This window comes from Penicillium daleae (assembly GCF_028827525.1).
Source record: "Penicillium daleae strain IBT 16125 chromosome Unknown utg000008l_segment0_segment0, whole genome shotgun sequence".
In the NCBI taxonomy this organism is placed as follows: Eukaryota; Fungi; Ascomycota; class Eurotiomycetes; order Eurotiales; family Aspergillaceae; genus Penicillium; species Penicillium daleae.
In genome coordinates, this window is record NW_026623156.1 from 5,164,492 (window position 1) to 5,187,199 (window position 22,708).

The 22,708-nt window shown below is 50.6% G+C and overlaps 4 protein-coding genes across 4 annotated transcripts; 3 read left to right on the forward strand and 1 right to left on the reverse strand.

The window, feature by feature from the left end:
* Positions 1–2,403: 2,403 nt before the first annotated feature.
* Positions 2,404–3,783, reverse strand: N7458_010361 (G1/S-specific cyclin; the record flags this gene model as incomplete). The annotated part of the gene is made up of 2 exons (XM_056913743.1): positions 2,404–3,495; positions 3,574–3,783. The coding sequence occupies 2 exons, from the start codon at positions 3,781–3,783 to the stop codon at positions 2,404–2,406; spliced, it is 1,302 nt and encodes a 433-aa protein (XP_056762592.1).
* Positions 3,784–15,878: 12,095 nt separating this feature from the next.
* Positions 15,879–18,867, forward strand: ura7 (small subunit rRNA maturation protein UTP4; the record flags this gene model as incomplete). The annotated part of the gene is made up of 4 exons (XM_056913744.1): positions 15,879–16,935; positions 16,994–17,226; positions 17,298–17,675; positions 17,704–18,867. The coding sequence occupies 4 exons, from the start codon at positions 15,879–15,881 to the stop codon at positions 18,865–18,867; spliced, it is 2,832 nt and encodes a 943-aa protein (XP_056762593.1).
* A 933-nt stretch (positions 18,868–19,800) lies between these two features.
* On the forward strand, positions 19,801–20,220 carry N7458_010363 (putative Yippee zinc-binding protein Moh1; the record flags this gene model as incomplete). Its single annotated transcript, XM_056913745.1, has 2 exons — positions 19,801–19,899; positions 19,987–20,220. 2 exons carry the CDS (start codon positions 19,801–19,803, stop codon positions 20,218–20,220), a joined length of 333 nt encoding a protein of 110 aa, XP_056762594.1.
* Positions 20,221–21,219: 999 nt separating this feature from the next.
* N7458_010364 (alcohol dehydrogenase family protein) lies at positions 21,220–22,627 on the forward strand (the record flags this gene model as incomplete). Its single annotated transcript, XM_056913746.1, has 6 exons — positions 21,220–21,356; positions 21,418–21,564; positions 21,643–21,739; positions 21,798–22,262; positions 22,317–22,438; positions 22,525–22,627. The coding sequence occupies 6 exons, from the start codon at positions 21,220–21,222 to the stop codon at positions 22,625–22,627; spliced, it is 1,071 nt and encodes a 356-aa protein (XP_056762595.1).
* Positions 22,628–22,708: the final 81 nt, after the last annotated feature.

Here is a 22,708-nt window from a genome sequence, read left to right on the forward strand (position 1 = left end):
CCCCTACTTTGTGCCTCCCGCTCCAACATCCCCTTGTATCATTATCTGGAGTTCTTGGGTTTCCTCGGCGTCTCTCCAGCCGTGTCCTGCTTTCTTTTTTCTGTGGGGGCGCATTTTTTGCTTGCAACCTATCCTCTCGACTCTGGAATTGTTCGGCGTTTTGTTTGATTCCTTTCCGCTCTCTACGCCTCCTTTCCCACTTGTATTTGTCTTTCCGACTGATCACCCGCCCTCTCCCACTATCTCGACTTTCTTCCCATCCTCATGCACCTCCTATGGTTCGACCTTATCGACCTCCGGGAGTGTTACACGTGTCATATTACTTTTACGCACCTACCTCGCAGGAATACTGCAGGTGTACATGCTGGGGGAAACATCCCCCGGGCCCTATCTGTTTTTTTCTAACCTACCTTTCCAAGGTACACTGTTATTTTATCTGTTTGGTTGCGATGCATAGCGTGGACAATTGGGTTACTTACTGGTTTTTTTTTTCTTTGCGAATGAGCGAAACTTGTCTTCGGAGATTATATGTGCTACTTGACACAAATTTGAATACTGGATATCTGTCTCTAATAGTGAGACCCATTGAATCAATACGGTCGGAAATAGACCCTCTTACTACAGGTTGGCTATTGAATGGATTTGTCTCCCCTTTCTATAGACACGAAAGGAGCGCCGTGATCCACGGTTGCTCCGTTTAGGTACTGGAGTTTCTGGGCAATACACAGCTTTGATTGGTGCATGACTCGGCAAACCCATAGTTGGGAGGTCTTTGCCCCACATGGATTGTTTACCTATTTCCGAAATATGGGGAAGCTCAAGGTAGCTTGGGTATGTTGGAGATGACATGCTAGAGCTAGCTCAATTACCCGAGTTTAATGGTGTGTTTTATGGAGTGGAGTTAGGTTGGTCACTTGTCTCGGTCGACTGCCAGATAACGGGCGGAAAGATGATCTCTACGGCGCATCCCACGGATAATCCTGATGGGTAGCAATATATATCCTTGAACCATCCAACTGTAAATAGCCGAAGCCACGCCCACAGCGAGTGAGAGAAACCACTCAGTGACTGGATTACTGGAACTCAATGTGGGTAGTTGTAGAGATTTCCATGATTCAGTGACATCGAATAAACCACACGGCGGATGTGGTCGATACTGGATATGTAGAAATGAAGTTTCATGTTCAAATCAACGAAGCACCCCTATGACCGCCAACGGTCAGAGCTATAGTTGTGCAACCCTCGCGAAAGTCTTCCAGACGACTTCCCAGGGTCACAATGAGGCGAGGACTAATCTACAATCCCCCTTAACTATGACAGCTACAGACAAGCATAAGATAAACCACAGAATTGGATTTCATTCGTGGGCCATGTGGCAATCTCGAATCCACACAGAAAATCAACAGAAAGCTCCATCACTTTCCACACGGTGGCAGACAAGATCAGGGCCATGTTTAGAGCTAGGTACACAAAGATAAGGGGGGTAGGGGAGGGAAACAGAGGGATCAGAGGGGGAGGGGAGGAGTGGGTCAAGTGTCAATCTTAGGTCTCCGTTGCCCAGGTTCTTTTTGTCGGTTTTGGAGCTTTTTTTGCTTTTTTTGTGTGCGGCCATCCCACCTACTACTGGTCTTTGTGCCAAGTATAAGTGCAACAGTCCAGACACATTAAAGGCTTTTTCTTGGAGGGAAGAGGGGAGGGGGAAGGGGGTTAATGTGCTTTGGGGGGTAAACAGCTGTGCTGTGTAACGATCGTCAGGAGTTGGAGATATGCAAAGGCGCAGCGCTCGCGGGCGCGCAGCAAGAGAAGAATATCGAAGAGGTGTGGAAACACACCACTTGATATGAGATGCGAAGTGAAGATGTTGTGATGGGGATGTTTGGGGAGGGAAATGACAACGATGCAATGGGAAAAAAATTAAACAAAACACAATATGGCTCGCTCTTGCAATGCTATGTGGAATGAGAATAAATGCAAATGACGACCCAGGAACGATGGGAAATGAAGAGAAAGAGAGGCGTGGGTATGCAATTTTTGGAACAAGAATGTGAAGATTGAATGAAAAGGCTGGTCTTCGACTCCGGTTCTGTAGACCGAAGCCGTATGCAAAGCGTATGAGAGTGTGAAAAAGGAGGTTGGCGGATGTGGATGAAGATGCGTTCGACGGTGAAGAATGGCACGAGGTCGACGGGCACGGAAGGGGCGATGATGAAACCGTGATTATTAGGATTCATGACGTGAATACCATTCAACACAAAAGGCATGACGCTCCTTTCTGATTAGTTTCTATGCGGTTGAGACGGAGGGAATAACGAGGCGGGACAGTGAATATGTGCATGACACCGATACTCTTTTTTTGGGAAAGAAGGCTACAGCTCTCTTCTGTTGTCCTCTTCCTGTATTCTCCTACATCACTGCCGGATAGGTCGGGTCCAGGGCCATCTGAGAGTGAGGTGGGAACGGCGGGAGTTGCTGCGACTGCTGAGAGATGTACATGGCTTCCTGCTGTTGATAGGCATCGGTGTGCATGTACTGCATCTCAGCCTCAGGAGCGGGCGACGGGGAGCAGCCGTGGGTGGTGGGGACACCTCGAACCATCTCCTGGTTGGCAGCCATTTGGGCCTGGGTGGCAAATGGCCCGTTCTCAGGGGTGATGGGTGGCGTCATGTACCCATGTGGAACGGCAGTCAGCTGCTGGGACTTCTGAGGTGTAGCAAGTCCCATTTCCCCAGCATAAGGTTTCGACTCCACGGGAGTCTCCACCGGAGGGGTGCAACGGGGGTAGTTGACCAAAGAAGCCTGGCGGCTGAGGAAGTGTTCCAAGACCTTGGAAACCCGAGAGAAGTGGGATGAAGCATACTTCCGAGCAACCACCGTCGACGGCTGGTGAAGCTGCTGAGACAGACCAACAAGAGTCGTCGAGTCATACTGGGCAGCCCAGTCAGTGTGGCGGGGTTGGGGTCGGTTCAGGATGCAACGAGAGAGAGCCAAGGCAGCCCGGGCGAGCTCGGACGACGGCTTGGACACGAAGTCACGGTGGAACAGGGCAATCTCCAGAATATAGAGAGCCATGTGCTCCACCTCGGCGTCGTAGGGCTCATCTAGGAGGGCCATTGACAGGAACTCATCCACAGTCGGGTGACCAACGGACCAGCCCAGAGTCTGCAGAACGTGCCATTCCATCTGGATGAACATATCATCATCGTAGAGAGAGCAGCACATCGACTTCAACTCTTTCACAGTAGGGACACGGTCCTTCTTGTCATTGTACTTCGCTGCGATGAGAAGAGCTGCGCAGCCCACCAGTTGGTAGTGACGCTTGTAGACCACACGCTTGGAGCAGTAGCGGTCCAACAAGTTGATCGCCAAGAACAACGTCGACGGCAGGAGTTGGAAGGCAGTGTGGGCCTCAATCAGGAAGTCAAGGAGGTAAGGACGCATGAACCACTGAATTTCGGTCTGAATGTCGATCGATTCCACATCAGGGAGAGTTTGGCCCTAAGAGAAGGGAGCCGTGTCAGTAAATAGACGATCGTCACGCAGGACCTGATAATCACAGTGGGCTGAATAACTCACATCCATCTCCAGCAACTGCTGCAGGACATCGTCACGGAACTCAGCGCACGTGATCCGGGACAGCTGATTGGCCATCGCATACTGCCGCTCACGAGCAACAAGCTTGTCGTGCTCCTGTTTGGCCTGCTTCTCGGCCTGCGCCCGGTAGTCATCTTCAATGAAGAAGGTGTCACAAGGCTGGAAGCCAGATCGTGGACGAATGTAATCCATGACTGCGGAAAGGGTGAAATGCGGTGACCGAACGGGAAGGGTTCAAAGTTGATTAGCTTTGCAAAAGACCAGGAAGGGACCTGAAGGACGGAGTGTCGAACAGGTGCGACGAAAGCAAGAGAGTGACAGTCGAATTAAGTAGGCAAAATGAAAGATTGGAAAGAAGTTGGATCAGATGAAGGAGTGTGGTCCAGCGTGAAGACAAGAAGTTTGGGAGCTGGGGAAGGGTGAGCGGCGGAAACAAGAAGACAAAGCCGGAATCGCAAGTGGAGGAAGTCTTCGAGGATCGAAAGCTATTGAGATGGATAGAGGATTAGTGATTGGCCGTGATTAGATATTAGGATTAAGGTAGCGAGGCTGGTAGACAAAGAGGGTAGGCAAATAGAAAAGAAAGTATGAACGCCGTAGAGGTCTCGTGGAAGGAAGGACGAGAGGCGAGAGAGACGTTTGATATCAATCACCAATTCCAAGGGCACTGGAAGAACGGCAGAGGAATACTAACCCAGCGAGCCTTCAGGCACAGGGCACCAATGCAACCCTTACCGTGACGGCGAGTCTGGCATCTAGTCTAGGCCAAGCAGGAATGATCCGTTGAATCAGGATTCTGTGGGATGCCAGTCCGAGAGATGAAGCACGAGTAAACGTCTTCACCCCTAGGCCGGGGGATTTTGCGGAATGTGGAGTTGTAGGCACAGGACAACCCTATGTAGGGGGAACCACGATCGTCAGGGGAGGGGAAGAACGTGCAAGAGGAATGATGAAACACATACACTTCACGAGTTAACGTGTTCCGAAAGAACCTCCAGGGAGATTGGAAAGAGGCCGAATGATGAGGGAATAGGTCTGTCTATGACTGACGGTACATCCACACAAAGGAGTGGACGACAGCCAAAGTCACGGGTAAGACCAGAATTCTGTTCCAGGTGAAAAGATGTCAGTCAATCAGTGCAATGCCAATGCAAAGTGTGTCAGATAGATCGTCAACGAGGTATGTGTTGCCCAGGTGTTTGATCCTCGTTGACCCCCCCGGTATGTTGAGTGTCCAATATCCAGCCCTGATAGGATTTTCAAGGCCCCTTAATTCGAACCCCCGGCTGACAGCAAGAGAAGGGAGATCTCCATTGAAAAACAAGGTCGGTCCCTGGGGGAAATATGCTCCTGGAACCCTGGCAGGGAGAATTTGGCCTGGTGTCCATTCGCATATAACTCCAGCCCCCTGATGCCTTTCCAATGGCTCCTCAAGGACATCGGTCTCGTTCAAGTGTGGAGTCCGCACCAATATCTGGCTGCCAGGATGGGGGTTCTTTCCATGGATGCAAAGAACAAGGTGACAGCGGCTGGTCGTGTAATGATCGGGGGTGCGTAGGGCATCGGGATATCAAGTCCAATTCTAACCGACCATGACCGACCAGCATGACTCCTTATCCATTTTTGCTCCTTGTACACCTTGGGACACCATTGAACGATATTGTTCACAGCTTGGATGATTCTTTCCATTGCATCTCGTCTTGAGAAGTATATGATATCGACGGTGCCGGAGGGGGTCATGGGAGATTTCGACATATCCATGCAATCCTAACACAATGCAACAGTTTTACTGTTTTACTCACCCAACAAAAACAGTCTCCAAATCAATCAAAAGACCGAAAACAAGCAGTTTTCAGAACATCCGAAGAGAATTCCTCAAGATGATTTCCCCACACTATCGCTCGTCTAACCGGCAGGAGCGGGATCAGGGAGTTCGTCGTGGAGGGAGGTCCGGGGATCAGGGAGGGCACCGGCGGACAGGGACGAAATGGGGAGGATTCGCCGTTTGAGCTAACAAACGTCGAGAATTGGGAGGATCGTCAAGACCGAGGAGGGGATTCGACTCGACAGGAGGTCTAGTTGGAGCAGACTGAGAATGGGAAGCGGGCACGCTCTGTTGCTCAGCCAGTCGACCAGACTCCGGGCTCTCCTCAGATTGGCAAGGGGAGGGGGGGAGGAAGAAAGGAAGAAGAGGGTATTAGAAGAAGAGAAGGGGAGGAGAAGAGGAGGAGGAGGGGAGGAGAGGTACAAGGAGGAGGAATTTAGATTCTCTCTCCAGGCGGATGGTGGGAAAGAAAAGAGAAGAAGAGAGCTGAGACAAGAGACACGGAGATACTGGGCCCAGCTTAGCTGTGCGGTACCGTCATAACGAAGTTTCCGGGTGGAGGCTGAAGCTGTACGAAGGACGAAGTATGGTACTTTGTATGGGCGGTATGGGAGATACAGGAGTATCTGTATGTATTGGGAGTATTGGGAAAATTGGGAGTACATATTAGAGTGGACTGGGAAGTGGACTTGGGCCTGGTGGTATTACTAAATTACCGTGGATTCAAGTATCCATCTCGTAAGGAGGCGGGGGGCCCGTTTACCCTCGCCCTGCAAGGACAATGCAGGGTTAGATACACTTGGAGTGTGCTAGAGAGGTTGGAAACGGTCTTGAAGCACTTGAGATTGTCTACTAGGTAGTCAACTCGTGCCATTTGCACCATACTTTGGGCCTGTCTAGGTGGTTGTCTACAACCACTCCCGTATTGCGGAGCATCTCGTTAGTTAACCTGCCCTGTTAGTGTAAGTCATCGGTATTGAACGACGGTTTACACCGACCTCCACTTCCAACCTTGCTATGGCTGGAGCAGTTGCGTGAGAATATTATACTGTAGAAATTCATTGTCAAGAATCACGAACCAAGTCTAAAAGTACAAGACCACATAGCCAACTCATTATCAAATCTTTGAGTTCAATGACACCTACACTTTCCCGAGCCCCTTTCCGACTACTTGCTGCAAAGGACAAGGACTCCCCCTTCTCAGGAGTTGAGGTCTGAGCCCTGAGTGGCCCTTGCTCGCGTGGGAAAACCGGGTCCATTACGCTCCTCCTTCAACTTGGGTGAGATGTATCGACCACTGCTGGTAAAACAGACCTCCTATCGGCACCAAGGAGTAACTAGTAGTAGCCAACCTCGTCAGATGAACATAGAATCTCAGACCAGCCCTGTGTCTTATCGTAAGAGACGGGGGTTCACAGTCGGGGAATTCCAATCCATTGGAGAAGGCTTAGTAAATAGCCCAGACAGAAAGTAACTAACTTAACTAATCGCGTTTTCAACTGTAAGCCGCGACCCAGTCATTTTGCTCCGCATACCTTAGTTGATACAAAACTACAGTAATAGTTTGGTGAGTATTTCGATCATCCGGAGCCACTGAACATGCAGGCGGAAACGTTCTCGAAAATCGCCCAATACAGGCACTTGCTCCTCGGCCGGCGAGACAATTCAACCTGTCTGTTCCAGGAGCATTTCTTGTCTGTACTAAACGTACCACTTGGTCAGCCATCGCCCTTCCCCTTGATTTCAAGCTGCGAATCCGATAGTAGGAATACCCCAAGTCTGGATCACCTGCAGACAGAAAGTGAAGTAGATGTGTAAAATGAACCGATGTTTCGCACTGAATCAAACTACAAAGTACTGCCGCAAGGTGTAAAAACAGCAAAGTACATACACAGCATCATCATCTTACTATCTTAATTTCCACCGGATGTAGCTTCCGCTGACGATGGACTCAATACGGGTATACTGGCTTTCTCGCAATAATGTATACGAATTAACTTGGACCCCGTACTATATACAGGAAATCATGCAAAAACAAGTTACCCAAGAGGCGCGCGAGCTCTTCTGGCCCCAAAGATCGCCTCGTAACCGTGTATCGTCAGCCATACCAATCCTCTTCCGCTGTTGGCTCGTCAGAGCCCATCCCCTGGCCCAGCTAGCGCCTGCACTGGCGTGAATGGTTCACCCTCTAGCCTTCCGATACGGTCGCGTTCCAGGGTCTCCTGCAGCCTACGCTTCCTGACTGGCCCAGCACCCGGGATTGCCCTGGCATTGACTTCATTGCGACTCCTACCTCCACCAGCCCACCCATTCGCGCCCGTCTCTCAGCTGGGATGTGGATGTGGAGATACGCCTTGGCTGCGACTCCCTAACTAACTAGCTACTGTAACTTGACAAACTAATAATAATTACCCATCGTGGCCTAACCTGCGCTCTCATGCCCCCTTTCCCCTTCTCCCTCAGACCCGAGCCTCCTTTGTCTTGCAGGGATCTCATCTCGCCTGCGTCCCATGTGGGGGAGGATTCGGTCGCCAAAGCAGGTTCTCTAGCTCAATTATGTACCTTCGTCCAGAAATCTATAGGCTCACGTTCCCTGGTCTTTTTCCATGGAACTTGATTTAACTGGGGACGGCCTTTCTGTGTCGAACGCGTCGGTCCGTTGATCCTGTCTTACAGGAGGCCTCTTAACTTTGACTGCGTGAGTTGGCTTCGGCCTCGACCTCCTCCTTTTCCCTGGTAGTGTCGCACACGCAACGACTTTTTCCCCAGGCTTTCCTCTGTACAGAGTACTGCGGGTAGGATGTTAGGCACTATTGGCACTTGTCTGCCGCCCTTGAGACCTCGGGGATCATGGTGATTTGTCCAGGGCTTCCCCAGCCCAAGATAAGGTTTGAACAGAAGCGATGTGTCTACCACAACTCTCCTTTTCCTGCTCTTCCAGAACATGGTCCTGTAGCTAATTCATATCATTATAATAAATAATGCACGTCAGGTCTCTGATTCACCCCAATACCCCACCTCCACATAAGTATACTAGGTAAAGTTGTAAACATCATTCACTCCAGCCATGGGCACATGTGACAAGCTCAAAATCTCCATCTTCAAAGAATAGACTCTTTTGACGGAGTCAATTCCAACCAATGGCCCCCTAAACCCACTTCACTCCGTCCCCAATATGGTGCGACTCGGAGTTTACGCGGGGTCTCCTTACTTTACTCCCTTACCAGACGCGCTGTAAGGTTGCCAAAGGGTTTAACTTTAGCCACTCGCACAATAACTGGATCTCCACATACTACTGTGGTAGGAAATATTGATTGGCATTTATGCGACTCGGCCGTTTGGCAATCTTCAATGTAGTTGCCACTCGTCCGACTAGACACGATGAATTAATTATAGAGTGAATGTGATCTACAATGGTGTCGGTGGACTGATGGGCATGTAACTCGGTTCCCAGAGTCGTACATCCTGTTTCAAGAATGCGCCCCTTCGTTGATTCCATCTGTACCTACCGTCAATTCATGAAAAGAATTGACCTATAGGCCGAGAAACATCGCTAAGCGACCGTAATAATCAGCAGGGTGTTTGCTGCCTCGTGGGCAATTGGGCTGGGAGAAGAACGAGACGTCCAGCGCCCATCTCAAGATTGCGGCATCGGGTCTGTACGACGGAACCACGTAAGGGAGTTCTCAATAGGGCAATTGAGTGATAGACACGGCTAATTTGCAGCGGCAGATCGCAACCATTCCTCAAGATCAATTACAAGCCATGCTCTCAATGTTCAATGGTCGGAACTTAGATCCAAGGCATGCCAGGGACCTTTGCTCCTCATACTCGCGAGATTAAGAGATTAAGCTCGCTTCTTTCGTATGTATGATGTGGCACAGAGAGAATCTGTTTTTGAAGAGCCTCGATCATTTGTAGGAATGCGTCCGCCCTTAAGTGTGCATAGTACATTGCAGTTATCCTCAAACGCGGTCATGCATAAGCCTCGGATAGACCGGTATCCATACATCGCGTCGCCGATCACGACTTCGCAATACGTGTTACTTATCGCGCTCCTTTCGGGTACAGCAATGAGGCGAGATGTTTCATTTGATTGACAGGAATGGTAACAATATCAGCTCTTTGCACGCTGGATGCTAATTAACTACCGATGGCTACCTAGCAACGAATAGTGGGCCTTTAATTATCCAATTTAGACCCAAAGAACCCAAAAGTGTCTCCAACACGGGGTTGACGCAATATTTGAAACCCACGCGCAAAAATGAAGCCTGGCAGGATCTTGATTTAACCATTCAATTAACATCAAGGGACTTCTATTCGGATGTTGTGCTACATTCAGTTTAGATGCAAAACTCTGAACCTCGTAGTCAGTGGCTTACATAGCTTCCCCTATTCGACACTGCGACATTGTCAGACCATACTAACTATAGTTCAAGAAACCATATTATTGTTAAAGAATACTCAATGAGGGGATTTTTATACCAGGCAGTCCTCGGCTACGGACGGCGCAGTCAGATTATGTTATACATGGGCGCTGACGATGGGGCACCTCGCAATAATGTAGACATGCATTATCCCCATGGAGGTCTCCGGGCCAGCGAAGACCGGAAGTATCTATGGTTGCCTGGATGGCTTGGAAATTAGTAGTACGCTGACACACGAGCCTCCGATCTATGCGCCGGCCCAGTTCTAGCTAATGCCTCTAATTTCAAATATGAAGGAAAGAATGAAACCTACTGGCTGAGAAGATTGGATCGGTCGCATTGGCTGGTTTTCTTCCCAGACCCTTTTTTTAGATCTATTTACACTGTTTGGCACGGGTTTCAACTGCCGACAGCTTTGGTTTCTGGTTTTGGAGGACTTAAGCCAGGAGGTTCGGTTTAAGGCGCGCGCATGCGTCGCCGGGCGGTATTCACTGGCTGTCAGGTTCTGGACCACCAGCCTGTTCGGCGCACGGGTTCTGTTTCCCGTTGCACCAGGACAAGTTACCTAAAGGGGGCTTACTACAGTATATACTGTAACTAGTTGATGTATGTACGGAGGAAGAAGTCGTCAAATTTACTACGAGGGTACGGCTTGGATCGTTTCTTCAGTTCGGCAATTCCTCCCTTTCAAATGCAAGTGTTCTGTGGCTTTCGCCAAACTTACAATAACGGCAAAAAGGTGAATATGACATGGTGCCCAATGGTCAGTTGAAGCATGGAATAGAAGTTAACGATGTACCAAGCTCAGGAAATGCAAGTCTTTCATCATGATGTGTTTTACCGAGGGCCGATGACCCTAATCTCCCTTCGAGACAGGTAATTGGTCTCGAGTCCTCCTTGATCTCCGATATCTGCACGATCCATCCCCCCCCATACAGGGCGATGCTGCATATATGAGCACTCCTTACGCAGTGGCAGGCCAGGGACATCAAAATGCTAAGACGTCCTTGGTAAATTCTCCCACGTTGCTCAATTGACATGCAAGGTCGGCGTGTTTAAAGGTCTTCTCTCGTCTCTCGTTGCAAGGGATAATAGATCCAGCAGTTTGTAATTCAATGAGTCCAAGTGAGATTACTAAGGCCGCTGTGTTCGCTGGTGTTGAGTTCTGGGCCTCTATCTAATTTACATGTCGCAGGTCCTGGTTCACCTTTGTATGCAAAATAGCTCAGATCTGAGCCGTCAATAAGATACCACCGACAATCTGACCCGCCTTGAGGACAATAATTGGCAAGTGCTACCCGCATCCAAGTAGAGTGAACGTTTATCAACTTTTTGGCTGTTTGTATACCCTGTACTTTACTTGAACGTCCAAATCACCCGTTACAAATGGTGCCATTGCCCCCAAGACGTGCAGTAATATATTATATATACTGAAAGGGACCTGTATCCACTTCTACACTTCATAATCCACCCAACATGTAGCAAATGCGAGAAATCACAAAGTATTGTACTCCGTACTGAGGAAAAGACTGTTTCTTTCCTCGAAAACCATGCGTTCCACCTCTCTATGTCCATTTGTCTGTTACACTTTGGAACGCCTCAACCATGGAAAGCGTCTAATCTTCCACCGATTACATGTGTAATCAAGGCTCCACACTATGTATCAACAACGGTTTTCCAGCAGGGCCGTTCCGGCCTCGAGAAACCATGGTAAGAAACGGGCAGACTCAAATCCTGACTGATTTTGAGGCCTTTCAAGTACAGTGCAGTAGCTTTCGCCCCGCTCATTGACAGATTTCGATCCACTGTGGTCTTGACGCGAAAAACAGAATAGGTGTCACAGTGGCGATGGTCGGATGCAGCGGATACCGTACGCACAAAGTCTGCTGGACGGCAGATGGAATATCGACAACATCAACAGTCCTCGGACTTGAATGTGGATGGAGTCGAGGCCAGCGAACGCCCTAGAGATTAATTTTGGATCTCTATGAAATATTTGTAACTACACAATGTCCATTTCCTATGAGATATAGCACTACGGTAGAGTATTTATTTCTCCGCATGTTATTGAACCTTCACATGGTCGTTCACTCTTCTTTATCGTTTTGCTTACGATCCTGGTCGACTACTCTGTACTACTACATAAATCTCTACTGACAATAGTACTTACTCTGTAAATGTCGTCGGACCCGAGTATCGAACGGGATTAACGTACGGCGTACCTAACCGGTGAAAAGAATTTTCTTGTTCTGTTGCCCCTCTGCGGAGAAATATTCTGTATATTATCGTGAAGTTTTTTCTTCTGCACCGGCGTAGTGGGTTTAACTCCACAATGTCAAATATTTCCTTCCCGTTGCTTCCTTAAGTCAGCGAACGTTCTCGGGTCGTGGACAAGGTGCGTTAAGCTTGCACCACGCCACGCTTCAATTAGGTCATTGCCTGCGTCCTGAACTGCAAGCTTGAAGCAGATACTTATTTCCCAGTTGTAGATCAGATCTCTCTCGACTGCAGTTGGTGACTTTCTTCATTCTACAGGCTCTCATGCTAAGAAACTAACTCGATTTTTCCTACTGCTAGCGATTTCCATCAGCTATGAGCAAAAATCTTCGCGTGGCCCCCACAACGAATTAAAGTGGTGCTAATTAGCAACGCGTATCCAATGGTCAAGACAATATGACCTATTTCGGTAAAGCGAGACCGGGGCCCGTGGAGGCTCAACCATGGTCTTGGGGTGGTTTTTACCTCCCCATTCCCCGCCCCTTTTCGTCTTGAGACTTGCTTCCCTTGAGATAGATGCTTAGTCCTTTGTGCATCGTCCTGCTTGGTTTGATACTCACTGACGGAGATGTCCTGTACACTGTGATTCCCAGCCTGGCTCCGTGTTGTCTTCCCTGCTTTTGAACAAGACTTGTCCGATGGTAGACGGAAGGTTGAACGGAGCAGTAAGGCTATTCGATACGCCGCTAATCCTGCCATGGATTAGGGTGCAAAACAGGTGGGGAATACCCGTCGCGTAACGAACAAAGCTCCACATCGGAGCTTTCTGTATAGGTACGCCGTACGGCGGCCACGATTATTACATACCTGCTGAAGCCCAAGTCCCCAAAAGGGATAAATTGGCTGCGCGGTCAGAAACAGCATGCCATCGTCGTGGCGTGCTGAATACGTTCGCGGATCTTCCAGCTAAGAAACCCATGCGAACCTTGAACGACCTCCCAACTTCCCCTGCAGGTGCAAGGATACCAATCTGGGTCTTGACGCCCCATCAGTATCCAGCTTAGGCTTATTGGCCTCGGCTGCGATCGAAGCTATGCCGTCATCACTGGGCTCGCGTCCCACACTTCGGCTTTAGGTTTGCGTGTGCACCGCTGTGCAAGCTAGTTACAGCTCTTCGAGCAGAAGACTATGGGCAAAGATCAAGCTTCGAAGATCTTCGAACGGCAGAGATACGAGGCCAGATTATCATCAATACAGAGAACCATAGAACGACTGTGCTGAGTCTTGACCCAATTCCGGACAACCACATGCATCAGCGGCTCGGCCAGCATCCGCATACGAGGAGGTTGGGAACTAGAAAGGTGATTGCCATCTTGGCACGATTTCCAGTCAGATTCGCCTCTCGTGCCCTGACACGTTGATTCGGTCGTCACGCGTCCGATTGCCAGTGCATCTTTAATATTGACTGCCGATCCGGAAGCCCCATTGTCATCTCCGATATTGACGAGCTAACTACGGAGGACAGTAGCATCCCTAAGCCTTGGTTCGCGTTATATCCTGGCCTCACAGCCCCCGTCTCTCGTACTTTACCTCCTTCCGGCTAGGGCCAAAATTATCAAGGCGCGCGACGGCAGAGTCAAGCCAGGATCGCGGCTGACTTCAGAGTTCACTAAATTGCGTCTGAGCCCGGCGGCTTCCCTGCTCCGAACCAGAAAAAGCAGGCGATCAGACGAAGACGACGCACAGCATGGCGACAGACTCGACGATCGAAAATCCAAATGGTGCAATCCTGCCCCCTGCACACTCCCCTGATAACAAACTGGAACCAAAGTGTACCGGAGTTGATTTGGGGCTGGTTTGTGAACCGATCCACGACTTCACCAGTTCATTCACTAGTTCAAGGGGAAATCCGGTTGTTCGAAGCGGGGGGAGAGGGGGCCAGATCCAACAAACTTGAGATCGCGGGTCAAGTACGCGACCCAACCTGTGGATCGAGCAATTTAACTCGCTCACTCGGATCAAGGCAGCATGCAAGAGTTCCCGCCTGAATTGAGTTGAGTTCGACGGGCCGCGCGACCGTAGCCATTCAGCATATCAACCATGAACGAAGACTCGCACCATCTCCGGAGTTGACCAGATGCTCAGAGCACCGCCATTGAAGTCTAGTGCTTATCTAGGTCCATCAGCCGCTGGGGGTAAACTGTCGAATCGGTGTGCCCGATTTTGGGGGGGGCACTGCTGAAGAGAGGCAAGCGAGCCACACCTTGAGCACCAAAGCAACATCTCTTTTCCACTACCATTGGCCTTGCTGAATCAGTTGTAAGGCTGGTAGTCAAGTCGATATCTTTGAAGATGGCGCAATCATGAGTGGTCCATGATATCGCGAGCTCGTCTCTCCCCCCGCCCGCCACTGACAACTCTGCCGTGGAACTGGCCAATGAAACTCTGATAGAGTGTCCCGCAGTCCCCTCATCCAGCTTGACAACCGCTGATTGTGGGCAGCCCAATGATCGGATTGGCAAGTCAGGCAGGATGTCGCCCTATCAGGCGCCCTCCGCCTGCTGGGCTTTCTGGAATCTGATACATATAACTGCATGATTCAGGGAGAACCTCCAGGGGCAAGTCACAGCCTCTCATCTTCAGAGAGAATGGCGCTGTTTCTGACGTGGCAGCCCCTCGATGGCTGGAGCCTGCATGTAATGAAAGCAACCCTAATATACGAAGCTTCAAGCCGGTCGCGAGTGTGCTGCATTTTAGCAGACGACCACGCTATCATGGCTGTCCCATTCGGCTCAGCCTATCACAAAGTCTCGTATAGCTGGATACTTTTTGACCTTTGCATTGCTTGATGCTCGCTGTGAGATCCCTTACCTTGGACATAATAACCCATCACCATAGCTTTGAGGGTGTGAGGGTAGTAGTAGTACCTTCGGGCTTGTTCCCCAACTTGGACCTGGGAGACGCTTAGTAGCGCTCAGTAACTGATGCTGTCCGCCCTTCCTCATCAATTCATATCAGCGTGTTGAGTTCAGAATCGTGATCAGCAGCCTCTGAGTACATTGTCCATAGTTATATATGGAATGTCTGACAGAGTATGCTGACCGCTGCTTAGTTACCAGTTGATGGATTTGAGACTGTAGCCATGAGTAGCCCCAGCGGCAAGTAGATCCAAGCACGCTGTTCTGTCTCTTTGCAGGACTGGCCTGGTCCCTGTGACTTTGTATTTTCGAATACACAGGTACCAGCGAATCGTCTTGAAATCTGTGGTTTTTCAGTTCTCTTTAAATATCTCGGTATTGATAAGTTCCTTGACCAAGTTGTGCCATTTCTTTCCTGTCAAATATGGTCGTGCACATGTACAAAGTTTATGCGAAGGTCTATATGGCACACATCTGGACCCCCCGTATATGCCTCTGTATTTTCCAATTTAGACTTGATCAAAGATGTTTCAAGCCAAACCATGAACATACCTTCTACAATGACCGCTCTACTCACATTTCTGCCTGATCTAGCAGGCGCCAAACATGTTATATCACGTGACCCACCGCCTTCCGCTAAGATAATCCGGCCCGCTAAAATTTATCTACAAGAAAAAAACGAGTCCGCGCAAAGGCTAGACAGCTACGACGCCGCATTCATTCCAATTTTCCGACTACGAGATGAGTGCGTAGGGGCTTGCATGGCAGCCCGTTTTAGTTCCCGTCTGAATTAAATTTTCTGCGCCTCGACCCTCGACCCTCAACCCCCGAAATTTGCATCCGAACTTTGTATCATACCGAGAGATCGCATACGCTTCAGAGGAAGCCCATACCACAGCAATGGATATTCACCGCTGCCGTTTCGTGTCCTACAACCCGCAGGCGATTAACTCGCTTGCATTCTCGCATCCTCCTTCCGCAGATCTTGCCGGACGAGGTGTCCCTACCCTTCGACTCGCAATCGGTCGTGCGAACGGCGACATCGAAATATGGAACCCGATGCGCGGGGCCTGGTTCCAGGAGACCGTGCTACGTGGAGGAAAAGACCGAAGCATTGAAGGCCTGTCTTGGACTCAAGACCCTCATGAAGACGGACCTGCTGGTTCCAAGCTGCCGGGCAAGCTGCGCCTGTTCAGCATTGGCTACTCAACAGCCGTCACGGAGTGGGATCTCGAGCAGGGACGGCCGCTGCGTCATTCAAGTGGGAACTACGGTGAAATTTGGTGTCTTGCTGCGCAGCCGCAGTGGCAGCCTACCAAGAGAGGCGCAAATGGGAAATTCCTTCCTCCCGCTGAGGGTGAGTATCTTGGCCAGCACCTGGCAGCCGGTTGTGCAGATGGATCAATTGTGATTCTGTCAACGGCAGACAACGACCTGAGGTTCGTCCGTCTGATGCGCCCTTCTACGAAGAGGGCCCGAGTCCTCAGCGTCACCTTCCAGAACCGAAACACCATCGTCGCGGGTTATGCTGATAGCTCCATTCGTCTCTTCGATATCCGGAATGGCCAACAGCTGCGGACAATCTCGCTTGGAAAGGGACCCTCGGGTGGCCCGAAGGAGTTGCTGGTTTGGTCTGTCAAGTGCCTGCCAGACGGCACGATTGTCTCTGGAGACTCCGCTGGCGAAATTCGGTTCTGGGATGCCAAGAACTACTCCCTTATCCAGCGGATACAGGGTCATCTCGCCGATGTTCTTGACGTGGCTGTGAGCGCGAATGGCGATACTGTCATTAGTGGTGGCGCGGATCAGAGGACAGTGGTTTATCGCAAGAAGGACGTTGAGAAGGGTGATAAGAAGAGCCGTTGGGCAGAGGTTATGCACCGTCGATACCATACTCACGATGTGAAGACATTTGCTGTCTACGAGACGAAGGAGATCAGTATTGCCGTGTCTGGAGGTATGTGTCCCCACCTGCTCGACTTCCCTGTCATTGAGTGCTAACTAATTTCGTGTAGGCCCCGATGCGACACCCGTCGTCCTCCCCCTCCGTGAATTCGGCAAAGAACACCACCGCAAACTTTCCAGCCTTCCTCAGATTCCTCAACTTACTTCCGCGCCGGCTTCTCGCCTAGTGATGAGTTTCTGGGATCGAGAGGTCAGTCTTTGGCGAGTGTCTCGAGGCCCCGCTTCTTTGAACGAGCATATCGATGGCCAGAGGCATAGGCTTGTTGCGAAGGTGATGATTCAGGTAAGAACATCAATTCTTCGATTGTGATATCTCTAGACCAACGCTGACAAGTTACTGTCTACCTGATATAGGGCGAAGAAAATATCACTTCCGCCATGCTGTCACCGGATGGCAAGATTCTTGTTGTTGCCACGACTTCTGACGTTAAGCTATTCACTGTTCGCCGACGCAAGGGCGATGAGAAGGGGGCCTTGCGCATCCAGAAGATCGAGATTCCTCAGTCTCTTTCTGGAGATGGTGCCCGTCTAGTGACTATCTCACCTGATAACCGGTGGATCTGCATCGTTCGTCCCAATAGTGATGTTTATGTGGCTCGCATCCAGTCGGTTTCTACACCTGACAAGCCCGAAGTAACGCCACAGCTTGCACTCCTCAAGCGTGTGAAGCGCCACACTCGACATGAAAAGGCCTCTCATGGTACTTTTGGGGGAATACGAAAGAATTGTCCGGTCCGCCGTGTTCTCGGATGATGGCAAGATTTTGGCTGTCGCTGATCTTTCAGGATGTGTTGATACTTGGGTTCTGAATTCGGTAGCGGATTCAGACGCTAATGGTCACGCTAAGGCCAATGGCGTCTCCAAGTCAGACGATGATTCATCCGAGGACGAGGACGAGGAGGATGAGGTTGTCTTCGAAGGCGAGCGTTGGCAGACCGCAGCTTCGGAGTCTCCGATCCCCCGAATGAAGGCGGGCATCACCTTGCTGTCCTTCCGTCCTCAGCGGTCCTCACCAAAGGCTCTGGCCAACGGTAACGGTCACACCTCGACCGGAGAGGATCGATTGATGGTTGTTACCAGCGAGCACCAACTGATTGAGTTTGAGGCTCGCAGTGGCAAGCTGTCTGACTGGTCTCGACGCAATCCCAAGGCTTACCTTCCAGCCGAGTTCCGGGGCGTTAAGGATCGTGCTATGGGCTGCCTATGGGACCTTTCCGAGGACCGTGAGCGTGTCTGGCTTTATGGTACTTCGTGGTTGTGGATGTTCGACATGCTGCAAGACTTCCCATCCCCTGAGGAATTCAAGGTCGAGGACGATGAGGCCTCCCAGCAGGTCGTCAAGGCCTCGAAGCGCAAGCGCGATTTATTCGAGGATGACGAAAAGGACCGCAAGAAGCCCAACAGCGGTGCTGGTGACAGGATCTCCCGGACTCAGATGGAGATCCACCTTGGAACCAAGGTGCGCAAGATCGTTGGCCATGACGAGTCCCAGGGCGAGTGGATCTCACTGGACTACGAACGCTCGCGCAACCCTGAGGATGACGAGGCTTACGAACATGACGAATCATTCGCTGCCACCAGCCAATCTGCCCTGGCTCGTCTTCGACGTGAGGACGGTACCGCCGTGGAAATTGGAACTCCTCAGAAGGGCTCGAAGAGTAAATCGATCGACGCCGTCAACGGGGTTACAGACACTCCGAAGAAGCAGCTCGTGGCGGCTAACGGCGCCGCTTCCCAGCCTCCACGCCGCTGGTGGCACACATATAAGTACCGTGACATTCTCGGAATCGTCCCCTTGGGCGGCCTGTCGGGCGATGACTTGGAGGAGGACCAGAGCCCATCCGGGATCCTTGAGGTGGCTGTGGTGGAGCGGCCGATGTGGGATGTCGAGCTGCCTGGCCGGTACTTGAGAGACTATGAGTGAGCCTTGAAGATTTTTTTATTGTGAAATGAGGCAGTGCAGCATTGTCTAGATCGTGTAATATGGGCATCGAGCACGCAGGAGGACATCTGATTGGCGCTTTGTACAGGGATATAATTGAATTTACGCAAAATAGACACACCATTTGATGTTCTGCATGTATCTTGACTCGTAGATTCCCTGTTTGCTGCTTGATACTGTCTCTAAGAGCCGCAAAGATGGCGTATACTGGTCCGTAAACTCCGGGACTCCGAGGCCACCAGCTGATCACGCCCAATGCGGGGCGTAGCGCCTGAGGCATTCCAGACGGGGGGGTTTAAGTCCCTCCCACACGCCGCGATCCTCACCCTCCACCTTACCCAACTGAAACCTCAACCTTAGTGACTCGGTCTATAAAGCTCCTTGGTGCCGACACAAAACTTTTCCCCGGGACGAGACCAAGGGGGCTGCCGGCTCCTGCCCCTTTCCTCCGTGAATCCCGACTCTCCCAACCCGACTTCTTATCGTGCGGAGATCTTATCGTCAGCACCTCGTCAGGCTTCCCCCCAGCGGGATTCGCTCGATCCCATCCAGAGTTCCTGGAAGTTTCCCAACGCCCCGGTCGGTGTTGAGACGAGAAATTTCCAAGCCCAAGACAGGTATAGCTGAGCTCGAGCTGGACTAGTTCTCGCAAGGCACTACCAGAGCAGAGCTCTCTTTGTCCAGCTCATACCCCGATCGCAGACGCAGACACCTACCTACCTGAGGAAGTCTAGGAAGAAGAGCTTCGCTCTCAATATTTATCAAGGCGCTGGATTCGCTTATTTACTCTTCTGCTCTACAACAAGCTTCTTCTTCTGCCTTTGCCTTTTTCTCCCCTAGACCCTGCTCCTCCTTACCCCACACCAGAAAGCTACTCACCTGTTCACCACCGATAACAACCCCCATCTAGCCATCATGGGCCTTTCGTACAACGTCTATCTGACGTCCAACAAGATCTTCGGCTGCAAGCAGTGCAAGACGCACCTTGCCGACTACAATGATATCATCAGTCGAGTGAGCATTCTTTTATCAAGTCATCAACCACCTTGGCCTTGTCGTCCTCTATTTTGTTATACTGACGCACTACGTGCTTGCTCCTAGAACTTCCGTGGCCAACATGGCAAGGCTTACCTCTTCAACACCGTCGTGAACATCACCCAGTCCGAGGCCGTGGAGCGGAGCATGACAACCGGTCGCCACATCGTCCGAGACATCGCCTGCCGACAGTGCAAGGAGACTGTGGGTTGGAAGTATGACAAGGCATATGAGAGCAGCGAGAAATACAAGGAGGGAAAGTTCATACTGGAGGAAGAACTGCTTTGCATCGTGTGCTAAGGGGTCTCCTTGAGCTTGCACACGCCTCGATCTCCACTTTCGACCGCGCTTATGATCATGTTCTTCTCCAGCGACGTGTCCCTTTTCCCCTTATTCCCGTGTGCATCTCTTGCGACCAGATTGATTGCCTCAGATATTCTTCTAGCTCTCGTCGTTATCAGCTCCGGTGTTTTTGACAGGCGTTAGGGAAGGCCCATTGATTCTTTTTTTGGGTTGCTTCAAGTGGGTGTCTTGTTTCATTGGATATCGAGACTAGCCATACTGTATGACAGGGCCCTTGGCGGCATGGGAAGCTCTGATTCAAACATTCAACAATATGGTTTTCATTCCTCTCGACCTGGAGCTTCTGGTAGGCATTCATTGACATCTTGATTTGTAGTTGATTTTCTATTCTTTCACATACTCGTAGGTGCAAGCTAGGATATGATAATCGTAGTGGCTATGCGCTTTTTGAATAGTCTATGAGCTCACCCACTGATAATCACTCGGGTCTTTGTGGTGATGCTTGTCATATTACTCGGGCTCACACGGAGAGACGCTCATCATACTTCTCTCGTTAGGACTCGCACACACCTTCCCATATTAACTAGGACGTCTCGAAGCCGCTCAACGCCTATTTTCACGCAAGACTCTAGGATATATAGTTATAGCAACTACTGACCAATCAACCTTCTTCAACACCCCAGTAATTCTTCTCTCGAGCCGGCCCGGCTTAATCGCACCCGCGCCTTCTTTGCTGTACAGTCAGACCCACCACACAAGACTTCAATGCCGGGACCCGCAAATTCCTCGATTGAAACCGTTTCCAAGGCCACTCGGCACCGGCTGAGCTCCGATCATTCGATTCCCTCGAACATTCGGCGGAGGTTGGCTTTTCGCTAGACTCGGTTGGATCCGTCTATACCCCTCCAATCTGCCCCTAGTCCCGCATTCTGCAAGTGCGACGCCTCAAGTCAGTTCTAAGATATTGCCCCGCGGAACCAGCCAAAACGGAAAAATATGGCAAGCACTGGTACCATGCAGGCCGTGGTCTTCAAGGAGCCGTTCAAGGTGGCGGTTGAGCAGCGGCCGATCCCCACTGTGCAGGATCCTGAAGATATTGTGGTGAAGGTGGGATACACAGCCCTGTGTGGGAGGTGAGTATTCTGGAACTATCGCTACCTGTGATGAGTGCCAATTGCTTATGTGTGGGAATAGTGACCTGCACGTGTACCGTGGTATTGAGCCCAGTCCTCCTGGACCCATCATGGGCCATGAGTTCATGGGTGAGATTGTTGAGGTTGGATCTGCTGTGACGAATTTGCGAAAGGGCGACCGTGTGGTTAGCGCTTTTACTACTTCCTGGTATGTGTACCCTGCTGTTCTAACGCAATGGAATTCCAACCGCTGTTGGTAATTGGCAAAGCTCTGACACGTTCACAGTGGCAAGTGCTTCTACTGTAAGCAAGGGTTCTCGTCACGATGCGAGAAGAACACTCTTTTCGGATGTGAGCGTCTGGATGGTGGTCAGGCCCAATATGTGCGTCAATCTCGATTATTGAAACTGAATCTAGTTAGATGAACTAAGGAATGTTCAGGTTCGTGTCCCAAATGCCGAGGGCACTGTTATGAAAGCCCCCGAGGGCGTTGAGGACAAGTACCTCGTGCTGATGGGTGATATCTTCCCCACGGGATACTTTGCTGCCTACAATGCATTCAAAAACTCCACTCCAGAACAAATCGCCGACCAGACTGTTGTCCTGATCGGCTGTGGACCCGTCGGTCTCTGTGCCCTCATCAATGCCCTGGAGTACAAGCCCAAGCATCTTCTGGCAGTCGATTCTGTCCCCTCGAGACTGGAGCTGGCCAAGTCTCTCGGTGCCGAGCCATGGAATTTCATGACTGACCGCGGGGGTCTAGATAGGCGTGTGAAGGAGTTGACCAACGGCCGTGGTGCTGATGCCGTGATTGAGGTTGTCGGCTTGAGTCCTGCCCTGCGTACTGCTTATGAGTTGCTGCGGCCATGGGGAACTATCAGCAGTGTTGGAGTTCACAACGCCGAGGTGAGTATCCATTTCTTGACCATACGAACGAGATAACTTACACTGGGGTTATAGATCCCTTGGGATGGCAACGATGCCTACAACAAGAACCTCACCGTCCAGATGGGTCGCTGTCCCGTCCGGTCCGTCTCCGACAAGGCCCTCGAGGTACTGAAGAAGAACCAGCACAAACTTGGGTGAGTGCTTCATTTGAATGATCATTTCAACTCGATATCCTTCGATTATGCTTCCACTGCTAACCAGGGTTTGTTCATCTTTCCAGATTCATGACCGAGAAGATTATGCCTCTCTCACAAGCAGTAGAGGCGTACGAGTTGTTCAATGCAATGAAGGTGCAAAAGGTAGTGTTTGTGGCAGATCAATAGATCCATCTGCCTCCCATATGTTTATAGATCGATCGCTGGGAGCGAACTAGCAGGGTTCAAATTCCCGTCATACCACACGCC